General features: G+C 38.9%; 1 protein-coding gene across 1 annotated transcript in view; it reads left to right on the forward strand.

Moving 5' to 3' along the window:
- The window catches only part of LOC150087169 (protein white-like), a 207,307-nt gene that overhangs the window by 40,638 nt on the left and 153,984 nt on the right, over nt 1–12,685 (forward strand). Inside the window, exon 3 of the mRNA XM_090372390.1 lies at nt 274–322. Within this exon, the coding sequence (XP_090228516.1) occupies nt 274–322 (49 nt within the window). The remainder of the gene's footprint in view (nt 1–273; nt 323–12,685) is intronic.

The raw sequence follows: 12,685 nt of genomic DNA on the forward strand, positions 1-12,685 counted from the left end.
CAACAGTATCACCCTTTGTGCCTTAAAAGATGATATATGCTTTACAACGTCATCAACCTTTTCCCCTGGCAGACATACCCTGGTCCTATTCCATCTATCTAGGGAAGCAGGGCCAGGAGTATATAATATAATGTCCTACTTTCACAGTTATAGTCATTGTATAAAATTTTACCTATATAGTATTACAGAGTTATTTATTTACTGTTAATAGTTTGTAACATTAGTTGGTTGCTTATCTATATAACTAATCTGCTATTTTCTTTTTTCAACCAGTGACTGGCAGTGCTCATAGAGGTTCCATCTTGGCTATTATTGGGGCAAGGTAAATTTTTAAATGTTTCCTAGCATATAGCATTAGTAGCAGCATATGATGCAAGAAATCAAGCTGATACAGCATCAGCCAAAAAAAACCAAACAAAAAACACATTTTCCCATTTCACCTATCCATTCCTTCTAAAAGTTTGTCTAGTTCTTCCTTGAATTTATTTAAGTTATCAACTTCCACAATGACAGATGGTAGTTTGTTCTAGCAGTCGACCACTTGCTGACTAAAGGCAATTTCTGTAGATCTGATCTGCAACCACATTTCCTCAATTTGAATTTATGCCCTCTCAAATGCATAGTGCCTAGTCTCCAGATGGTGCAATTTGTAGAACCGAAGCCTTTCTTGGTAAGTGCATGCCTTTGTTCCCCTCACCAATCTCATTGCCCTTTTCTGTATTTGTTCCAGCAGCTGTACATATTTCCTAAAATCAGGCCTCCAAACCTGTATGCAGTACTCAAGTTGCGGCCTGACATTGCCTTTTACAAAAGGATAATCACCTCCTTATCCCTACTAGCAAAATTCTTTCCAAAGTCTTAACTTTTTTAAAAGAGGTTACATAATTACTTAATATTTAGTGGGGCTCATGCAAATTAAAACAGTGCAATAGTCTGAGAAAGTAATGCTGTTCTGAATTATATTTTTCTGTCTTTACTGCCAGAGGGATGTAATGCTTCCAATGACAGAGACATTATTCTTACTTCCTTTATAAACAAATATGGTTATCATTCCTAATCAGACAACAGCACCAAGAAGGTGACTCTGTTATTCATTAAGAACTCGGGGATATAAAAGGCACTGTAATCCTTAATAATATGATTAAAGATAATATTAATTACCTTAGGTCAACTGTAGATAGAAGGCACCTCCGTAGCCAGGTGGGAAGGAGCAGCAGTGCGTAGCACACGCTTCTTGATTAGACTGGGGTTCGAGCCCGTCACCACCAAATACGGAGGATGCGGAAAGGTCAGAGAATGACCACCGCATATCCCGGAGCAATATGGCCTTAGTTGCTAATGCTCCTAAAAACCAAATAACAAACAAACAAACAAAACTGTAGATAGATGTAGTTGTTTATAAAGAACTCATGTCCATGACCTGTCACTGAAGGAATAATAGTGTCTCCCCATCAGTAAAGAAAGAAAAAACAATGCAGAGTAGCATTATTTTCTTGAACTATTTCAATACTGCATTGAAATAATACCCCGTTTCTTTCTTGAAGAAGCATGCATAAGCAGTTGTAAATGTCCAATATGGAGAAAAGAGCAGACAGGCTGCCAGGGCAGCTCATGGGGTTTTGTCAATGATATATAGGAATTTTGCTAGCTGGGATAAGGGGGTGATTATCCTATTGTATAAGGCAGTACATTCTGAGTACCATACAGGTCTGGAGGACTCATTTCAGGAATGATGTCGAGCTGCTGGAATGGGTCCAGAGAAGAGCAGTGAGATTGGTAAGGGAAAAAAAAGGGGATTTATGGAAAGGATTTTTATCAAATTTTGTTTTCTCTTTTTTTTTTTTTAATAAGATTTGTTAAGACATCCCAAATTACATTAAAACTGGAAAAACAGAACTCCAGGCAGCAATTATTATTTCTCTTTTTTGTGCATATATCCTTATACCACATATTGTAGCTGAAACACTGGATATGTTTCTTGCCATGTGCCAATTGGAAGAGTGAATGGGCAATATGGCATTTGCACAGAAGAGAATATGAAGCAGTTGCTTTTTGATGAGAACCCTTTTTTTTTTACAAATGTTTTACAAATTATCTGTTTACAAATTGAGGTCTGGAGGCCTCATTTTAGGAAGGATGTAGAACTGCTAGAGCAGGTACAGAGAAGGGCAATGAGATTGGTGAGGGGAAAAGTGGGGTGCTCTTATCACAAAAGGCTTCAGTACTGCAAATTGCAGCATCTGGAGGGCATATATTGAGGAAGGATGGCTGCAGAATAGATATGTGGAAGTTTACCTTTAGTCAGTGGGTGGTTGATTGCCGGAACAAAGTTCTATCTGGTGTTGTGGAAGCAGATAACTTGAATAAATTCAAGGAAGAGTTAGACAAACTATTGGAGGGGATAGACAGGTGAATGGGAAAGGGATATTTTTTTTTTTTCGCTAATACTGTGTAAGTTTGCTTTCTTGCATTATTTGCCCTACTAATACTAAAGAATGGCATTCATAACAATTAACGTTTTTATGTTCTGAAGTATTTAACATTTACAATAATTTGTCTTACTTTATTACTAATCATTAAAGAAAGGTGCAGGTATTTTGTTTATCATGAACATCTTTCCATTGATGCTACTTGGGAGTCTAAACTGCTGATAAAGCTGAAATTGTTCCACTTGTCAGTGTATCGTGTTAAATTTTGGAAAGGTCTGTTGGTTCTGTGCAGCCACGTCTTCTGCTTGCACCTTCACACTGGCAGGATGGCTAGTAATGGTTAGTTGGGAATTTGGGTGACCAGCATGCCCAGTTAAGCTAACATATTGAGAATAGGTGGTCCCCTAGAGGAGAACTGGAGCACTTTCTGCAAAAGTATCGTTTAAGAATCTATAAAAACTGATATTGTCAGTTTTCTTTATTACTCAGGTGTGGAGACTCTGGTCTGATTGTGGAAGGCCTAAACATAGGCCAAAAACCTTAACAGCTCTTGTTCGGCTACCTACATGAGGTAGCCGAACAAAAAATTTATTTATTTACATATATATTTTATCTATTTATATATTAGTAAAATAATAAGAGGAGTTTACCTCAATATAGTAAGTAGAACACTTCCGTATGATACCCTCCAGAAATTAAAACGGAAAAATCGACAACTTACCGGTACATTAGAGTAAAATATAAATAATCAATTTAACACCAAATTAAATTGTGTTAAATTGATTATTTATATTTTACTCTAATGTACCGGTAAGTTGTCGGTTTTTCCGTTTTAATTTCTAGAGGGTATCATACGGAAGTGTTCTACTTACTATATTGAGGTAAACTCCTTTTATTATTTTACTAATATTATTATCAACATAGAACATATTGAGTATTACAGCTCTGATTCATACTATCTATTTATTTATATATTTTTTGGCTGGTGCAGTAAAAGCCTGGAGCATGCTTTCTTGCACCGTTTGGTTACTAGTGTTCAAAGCTCTGAGGGTAATCACTCCATACATATTAGCAAAATAAATAAGAGTTGGGGGCAGATGAAGGCGGTGTTTATTCAGAAGGACTCTGAACTCCTTCCAGACTATCATATATCAAAAGCTAGACAGAATAATGCTACACTTGACTGCCAGATTATCAAGTTTAAAAGATCACTCCTAAAGTACAAAAAGATAATGTTTTTACTGTAATGCAGTCAGTTCTGCTATAACTTGCATTTTAGCAATGTGAATTTGCTTCAATGCGACTGATATATTAGGGAACAATGCAAGTATAACGTGATTTTCGCCCATGCACAGTTTCATGATTTCACCAAGTAACACCAGGTGAAACTAAAACTCAGCACCAAGCTGAATGTAGCAACCTGCACAGCAATACATACAAGTTTACGAAGCTTTAAAAATATCAAACGTCAAATGTATGAGAGCTATATTTCTCATTTACCGTAGTCATATTGGTTGGAGCCACACTGTTCTTATTCGCTGTATTCACAAGATTTATTTTTTTTATATAATATTTTTTCCCATAAGCTGTGTTGTTTTTAACGTGCGAAATACCATAACGCAGAGATTTTTAGCAACACATGTACTGTATTATAGCAGAACTGACTGTAATTCCGAACTCCCCTTAATTGTTTTTGGGAGCTAAAAAGTCTAAAATCCAGCTTATTTCCTTGTCCCATAATCAGTCACAGTTGACTCCCAGAGTAGCCAAATGGTTAGCATCTATCCTTTAAATTATCTCACTGAAACATCACTCTCCAAAAAACACTGAAGCCATGCTAGATAGACAGAGAGACATATTTTAGAGCTTTGATAATGACTCATTCTTCACCAGTTCTCCCCTCCCCCTTCTCAGCTGCCAAAGCCAGTCTTGGCAAATGCCTCAACCTGGAAATATACTTTGGTCATTTAGTATTCCTTTCCAGTCTTGAGTTCATCAACATTATGGCCAGACAGGCCTATATCCAATTTGAAAGAGAATTTTATAGAGGAAGGGATTCATCACAAGGAATCTATCATTTTCCCCCATCTTTACTGAGATTTTTGGGACTGATCTTGGATTGGATTGGAGGCCTTGGCAAACTAACAACAAAACATGACATACCTAACCTGTGGCCCTGATACATAAGATATTTTTTTTGTATGGGACTACTGTATGGAGTCTTTGAAAAGTTTACATTACTCCATTAATAATATATACCAAGACATCACCCACCTGCTGGCTAAAGGCAAATTTCCACACCTGTTCTGCACCTGTTTTTCCTTAATTTGAATTTATGCCCCTCAAGTGTGTAATCTGAGTAAGAGAAGAATCCTATCAGCATTGAGCTTGCTCAATCTTTCAAGGCCCTTTACACCTCAATCAGATCACCTCGCATGTGCCTAGTCTCCAGATGCTGCAATTTTCAGAAGTTAAACCTTTCTTGGAAAGAGCACCTTTTTTTCTGCTCGCCAGTCTCATTGCCTATCTCTGTACATGTTGCAGCAGCTCAACGTCCTTCTTAAAATGAAACCTCCAGACCTGTATGTAGTACTCAAGGTATGGCCTGACTATTGCCTTATACAAAGGGATAATCACCTCCTTATCTCTGCTAGCAATTTTTCTGTATATCATTGACAAGACCCCATGAGCTGCTCTGGCAGCCTCTCTGCACTACTCTGAAAACTTCATATCTGATGGTACAATTACACACAGGTCTTTTTCATTCTCCACCCTCTTGAGTGTAGAACTGCAGTTGGTACATTACTCTGGGGTTACTGCTATCCATATGCAGAACTTTGCATTTGTCAATGTTAAACTTCAGATGCCACCTCTCAGCCCATCTGCCCTACTTTTCCAGATCCTGTTGCAGCAGCATACTGTCACTGATGTCATTAACAACCCTGTCAACCTTTGTATCATCTCCAAACTTGGACTAAGAGTAGGAGACCGGCAGAATTACTTAACAAGTAAAAGACAATGCTGAAAAAAAGCTGTGCGTTAGGGTTGAATTTGAAAGTGTCTGCAATTCTGCCCAGAAACGATAGGAGGGAGTATATGATGAGAGCCTTGTTGATCAATTCGGCCCTGGAGAGATTGTGCAAGGCTCAAGGGGTAGAATTTTTCTCAGCCTGGTCTGTGCTTGTTAACAGGAAAGACTGCTTCTACAGGGATGGGATACACTTAAATCGAAAGGGTGCAAGAATATTTGCTGATACTATCGAGACAGAGTTAGGTGGATTGGAAAACTGCTAGCTTTGGGGGATACATGGACTAATAGATCAACAGTAGCTGCTGGCAGAGGTAAAAGTGGTTCTTGCACTACTTCTATTGAAATGCAATTGAGCAACAGCCTGGAAAGAAAGTCAATGGGAATTTCCAGGACTGCTGGGAGTCATAGTGGAACAAGTAAATACATGGGCTGTGTTAGGGTAACTAAGGGTAGAAACAGGTGCATGTATACTTGCATGTACACCAATGCTAGGAGTATAGTTAATAAATTCGATGAGCGTGAAGTGCTAGTCAAGACAAAAAAGGCAGATATCGTTGGGATATCAGAGACATGGTGTCACACAGACATAATCAGTGCAGAACTGGAATTTGGGGAGTACAATGTGTACAGAAAGGATAGACAGGACAGGAAGGGAGGAAGGGTTATGCTGTTAGTTAAGAAATACATAAAATCTAAGGAAGTGCATCCAATTGATGTGGGTGGACAATGCAATGTTGAGTCTGTTTGGTGTGACATAAGCACACGGAAAGGAAAAATGAGAGTAGGTGTGTGTTATAGGTCTAATGAATCTGATGAGCACAATGTGCAATTGTCCAGAGAAATAGAGTGGGCAAGTAAATTAGAGTGCTCATAATGGGGGATTTTAATTTCCCGGATAATGACTGGAATTTGTGGATTGGTCACTCACACACTAGCAAGGTTTTTGTGGATTTATTGGATGATTGTTTTCTATAGCAGCATGTTCAAGAGAGGAGTTATTCAGGGAGGTGAATGCCAGAGGTGTATTCAACTCTGGCAGTAAGCTAGATAATCTTGTAATAACTGAGAGTAAAGTGGAGGAGAAATTGTTGAAGATAAAAACAAGAAAGTACTTGGGGTGGATGGAATCTATCCAGTTATATTAAAGGAGGCAGCAAAGGAAGTAAGCAAACCCTTAGTCATAATTATGAGAGCTTCCCTGGACTCAGGGGAGGTACCCATGGACTGGAGATGTGCAAATGTGACCGAAATCCACAAATGAGGATCAAAGGGAGACCCAGGTAATTACAGACGTGTTAGTTTTAATTCTGTTCCAGGGAAATTAATGGAGGCGCTGGTTAAAGATGCATTGCAGGCTCATCTAGACAAGATTTCAGTTATAGCTCGGACACAGCATAGGTTAGTTAAAGGGAAGTCTTGTCTCCATGACTAATTTGATTGGATACTATGACGTAGTCACAAAGGACCTGGTTGCAAAGAATAACTTTGATATCATATATTTGGATCTTAGAAAAGCCTTTGATACTGTTGCACATGGAAGATTGCTGCACAAATTGGAGCAGTGTGGCATTGGAGGCAAATTTCTGCTATGGATAAAGGGATGGTTGAGTGGGAGAAGACAGAGAGTAGTAATCAATGGACACTGCTCTTCGTGAACTAATGTTATTAGTGGAGTCCCTCAGGGTTCAGTGTTGGGTCCATTGTTGTTTTCTGTATTTATAAATGATATTGATGAGGTATATCAAGCTTAATGTCCCAGTTTGCCGATGATACAAAGGTTGGCAGGGTTGTTAAGGAAACTACTGATGCTATGCTGCTGCAACAGGATCTGGAAAGGTTGAGCAGATGGGCTGAGAGGTGGCAAATAAAGTTTAACATAGTAAAGTACTACATATGGGAAACAGCAACCCCAGAGCAACGTATCAACTCTGTGGTACTACACTGACAGTTGTAGAGAATTAAAAGGACCTGGGGGTAATTGTGCAGGCAGATATGAAGTTCTCTGAGCATTGCAGATGGGCTACAAGAGTAGCTCATGGTGTCTTATCAATGATATACAGGAATTTTTCTAGCAGGGATAGGGAGGTGATTATTCCCTTGTATAAGGCAATGGTCAGGCCACACCTTGAGTACTGTATACAGGTCTGGAGGCCTCATTTTAAGAATTATGTAGCGCCGTTAGAACGAGTACAGAGAAGGGAAACAAGATTGAATGGAACAAAGGGTTGCTCTTAAGAAGGAAGGCTTAAGTTTTGCAAATTAAAAAGTCTGGAGACTAGGCCCGGGTGAGGTGATCTGATAGAGGTGTATAAGGCGTTGAATGGTTTGAGCATGTTAAGAGCATGTTATGTTGAGCTCAACGCCGATTGGATTCTTCCTCTTGCTCAGAATAATCACCTGAGAGGGCATAAATTCAAATTGAGGAAAGATAGATGTACGGAAATTTGCCTTTAGCCAGCGGGTTGTTGGTTGGTGGAACAGACTTCCATCACTTGTTGTTGAAGTTGATAGCCTAAACAAATTTAAGGCTCAGCTGGACAGGTATTTCGAATGAACGGAAGGGTGAAATGGGAGTGGTGTTTTTTTTTTTTTTTTTTTGGCTGATGCTGAATAAGCTTGCTTTCTTGCATCATAGGCCTCTGCTGTTGCTAATCATATCAAGAGTATTACTCCCTGTGATTGCCTGTCAAACATGCTACTGTAGAAAACAATCATCCAAGAAATCCACAAAGGTTTTGCTAGTGTGGGAGTGACCAACCCAAAAGTTGCTGTCAGTATCTAGAAAGTTAAAATCTCCCGTTATAATTCATTCTGATTTACTGGCCCACTCTATTTCTTTACACTTCTGTTTATTGTACTCATCAGAGTACAATAAACAGTATTAGGCTTATAACACACTTCTCTCAGTTTTGCCTTCCCAGTGATTATGACACATCAAATTGACTCAACATTGCACTGGCCACCCATGTCAACTGGTGCACTGCCTTAGATTTTATGTACATCTTAACTAAGTGCATAACCCCCCTCCTATCCTGTCTGCCTTTGCGTACACATTTACTCCTCATATTCAAATTCTGCATCCCTTCTAGCTGAGTGACACTAGGTTTCCGATATTCCTACATGTCTGCATATGATATCTTGATCAGAACTTAAAATTCGTCACATTTATTTATAATGTACCTTGCATTTGTGTATATGCAAGTATACATGCACCTGTTCTTACTCTTAGTTACCCTAACACAACCAATGTATTTACTTGTTCCTTGATGACTCCCAGAAGTCCTTGAAATCCACAGCACCTTGCTTTCCAGGCTGCTCTTTGCTCCAACAGAAGCAGTGCAAGAATCACTTTCACCTCTGCCTGCAGCTACTATTAATCTATTATTCTGTGTAACTCCCCCTTCCAAGCTAGCAGTTTACCGACCCACCTAACACTGCCTCAGTAGCATCTGCGAATATTCTTGCACCCTTTCTATTTAAGTGTATCCCATCCCTATAGAAGCAGTCTCTCTCCTGTTAAAAAGCACAGACTACACTGAGAAAAATTCTACCCCATGAGCCTTGCACAATCTCACCAGGGCCAAATTGATTGACAGGGCTCTCATCATATACTCCTTCCACCGTGTCTGTGCAGAATTGCAGACACTTTCAAATATAATTCTAAATTGCAACTTTTTTCAATGTTGCCTTGTAATGCTGCTGAAAATAAAAAAAAAACGTTGTAGCCATAAAATATAAACATGAAACTATTATTAACTTTCAATTCAAGTTTATAGAACCAATAATTGAATGTGCTCCTAAAAATTTCTAAAATAATTTAAAAATTCTAGGAGCACATTCATACTGCAACACTCTTTATCTTGATTTATTTCTCCTCCTTCCTCATTTGTTGTCATAGTTGTGTACTGGTTTACTTTCCATTTGCCATATGGCTTTCATATTCTTATTTTATATTCTAATTAAATAGTTAAAAAAAAAATATATATATATATACAGTGTGTATATGTATATAGATATACAGGGTGTCTCAAAAATACACGGCATAACTTCAGGAATGGTGCCTCAGTAGCCAGGTGGGAAGGAGCAGCAGTGCGTAGCACACGCTTCTTGATTAGACCAGGGTTCGAGCCCGTCACCACCAAATACGGAGGATGTGGAAAGGTCAGGGAATGACCACCGCATATCCCGGAGCAATATGGCCTTAGTTGCTAATGCTTCTAAAAAAAAACCAAAATAAAATAACTTCAGGAATGAGTTCCTCACATGTAGGCAATAAAAATTTTATATCAACATAGTTCCGGAAGTGCTTGGTTTCCGAGTTTTCAAGATCTGTCTATGACACTTAACCGTTCACATCACCTTATAGTAATTGTTCAAAATGTCCACCTTCTGCCTGAATACAGGCCTCACATCGACGTCTCATGGACTCGCAAAGACGATGCCAAATTCCTGGCATGTTTCGTGTGGGTTTTCCTCAGCCCATACTTGCTGATTGTGAAAGTTTTGGATTTCATCTCTTGTGAACTGTGCTTCATCTATGAATATCACTAAGGCAGGAAAGTGAGGAGTTGTACCACACTGCTGCAAGAACCACTGGCAGAACATTACTCGTGCAGCTTAATCTGCTGGTGACAAGGCCTGTACCCGTTGCAGATGGTAAGGATACAGTTGGTGTTCTCACAACACTCTTCAAATAGTCGAATGTTGAACAGCCAGTTGCATTGCTATTCTGCGTGTGCTGATTCCAGGAGTGGTATGCACAACATCCAAAATCTCCTCCTCTACTTCAGGAGTCGTAGATCTTGGTCATCCTCTGTCAGCAGCATGAGGTGTAAAGGTCCCATGTTCACAAAGGCGGCGATGGATACCTTCAAACGTTTTCCTGTCTAGACATCTTTGTTCTGGGAACCTTTTGTGGTACAAACGACGAGTCTCCACAGCATTGCCATCCGTCAAACTGTACATAAAGTGCATATCCACTTGCTCCTGATTTGAGTACATGGTCGAAATAGAAAACCACCAGATTCTGTCAGTACCTTGTGATGAAGGAAATCACCTGCGAGAGATAAGACATTCCAGTTAATAACTCTTGAACCAAGCATTTCCAGAACTATGTTGATATAAAATATTTTTATTGTCTACATATGAGAAACTCATTCCTAAAGTTATGCCGTGTATTTTTGAGGCACCCTGTATAAACTGTAAAAAATCACTTCAAAAACTATTCAGGTAACAAGTATACCTATATTTAGGAAGGTAGACAAGATTGCAGCCTTTAATCTTAAACCAACAATTAACGGCACCTCCGTAGCCAGGTGGGCAGGAGCGGCAGTTCTTAGCACATGTTTCTTGATTAGACCGGGGTTCGAGCCTGTGACCACCAAATACGGAGCATTTCCCTCCCTGAATAACCATATACCTCTGGCATTCCCCTCCCTGAATAACTCCTCGTGTGTGAATGTCGATGCAAAATATTCATTTAGTTTGTTAGCTACCTGAGCAGGATCATCAACAGTTGACCCATCGATATCAAGTGGACCAATCTGATTCATCCCCTTCCTTCTAGAGTTTACATAAGTAAAGAACTCTTTACTTGTGTAAACTGTGACCACCAAATACGGAAAAAAAATCATTAATCATATATACACACATATATGTAGAGGGTATTTTAGTTAAAAGGCACCAAGTTTGTCTTATTTTTGACAGACTTGTTTGATATGCTCTCTCTCTCTGCATGCTAGGTGCTTCATACGTGAGAATTGAAATATGTAATCTGCAGCCTACTACCTTCATTACATCATTGTGTACCTTTGGGAATTGGATCTTCATAGGTTCCATTCTCTTTATTCTGCTCTGAGATTTGTTGACCATAGCATGGTCTATCAGCTCAATATAAGCAGCCAGTGACTCTCTTTGACACCTCTCATCATATTGTAAAAATGGTTCTTTATTTCTGGATGGGATATTTGGATGTTTTTGCCTTTTATTAATTTATTTTATATCTTGCTATGTTACAGTGTGCTCTTTCCAAAATTCAGGTGTTAATACATTCAGAAATCCTATCACCACCAGGACATTATTACTCTATTAATTTGATGCGAGCGTTCTTTTCTCCCTTAAGGAAATATGATCACTAAAAAGTACGATGGACCCCTCAGCAAAGTATTTAATGTTTTGGTCTCAGCATCAATCCTGATAATTTGAAAAGTTGACTTTCTCACTCAAATTCAATACAACAATGATGCAACCTATGTTAAGAGGTTCTGCAATCTCATCTGTCCAGCAACACACTAATTTGGGCATTGTTTTGACAAGAAGCGAAGCAAAAGTCGAAAACAATGCCCAGATAAGTTAATTAAGCTCTTCTAGCTTTGGTGGTTGCTAAAGCAACAATTTTCACATGTACAAGACCAAGCTGTTGGGTGCTGATACATTAAGACATAAAAGTTAATCTGTCATTCTCTATGATAGTGGAGTCTGAACATCATGTGCTACAATGCATCTTAGACAGTTATTTTGGTCAAATTCTGGACATTGAAATCAGCCATTTGGAAATTTCTGCTTACCCCCTGCACTAACAACCACCCAGATTGCGGTAACTCTTAACACGAAATATCTTCCAGTCATCATTCAAGAGAGAAGGCTCATCTTTGCTGTCAAGATCAGGTTGATTTCTGAACGAAACTTCTAGGCTCACTTTAGCAGGAGGATCTCAGTCCCAAGCATTAGAGCAACTCAAACCAGCTAAAGTTATCTGCTACATATCCTCACTGGATGGTGATCTCTACAAGTGTGGACTAAATAAAAAAAAATGTAGATAGACCCTGCTCCATGAGCTTCCTTCCTAAAGTCTTATCACAGGACAATAAAACCTGCTCCCAAAGACTCTTCCACCAACTCTACAGTAACATCTTTCAGTGTTCCAGCTTTTCTGCTGTTTTGCTGTGATGCCTTGTGAACTAAGTTTCACAGTTTGTGATTACCTGCTATCTTCTGGCCTGCTCTCTCTGTCTACTTCTGCTTTGCTTGAGATTAAAAGGAAATCTGTGCAGAATGAGAATGTGCTTACACGTTTGGTTCCCATAATAACTGTGAGAGTAAGATTAGAGTGCTAAAAAAGTACTAAAGTGCTGATTAAAGTGCTTCTGTGTATTTATATATTTAATTCACTTCCTAAAATACTGTGTTGTGATCCTTTGTATTTTTGCTAATTTATTGTTCTAAA

Source organism: Mastigoproctus giganteus, chromosome 4 (genome assembly GCF_048544385.1).
Source record: "Mastigoproctus giganteus isolate SK-2022 chromosome 4, ASM4854438v1, whole genome shotgun sequence".
NCBI lineage: Eukaryota > Metazoa > Arthropoda > Arachnida > Uropygi > Thelyphonidae > Mastigoproctus > Mastigoproctus giganteus.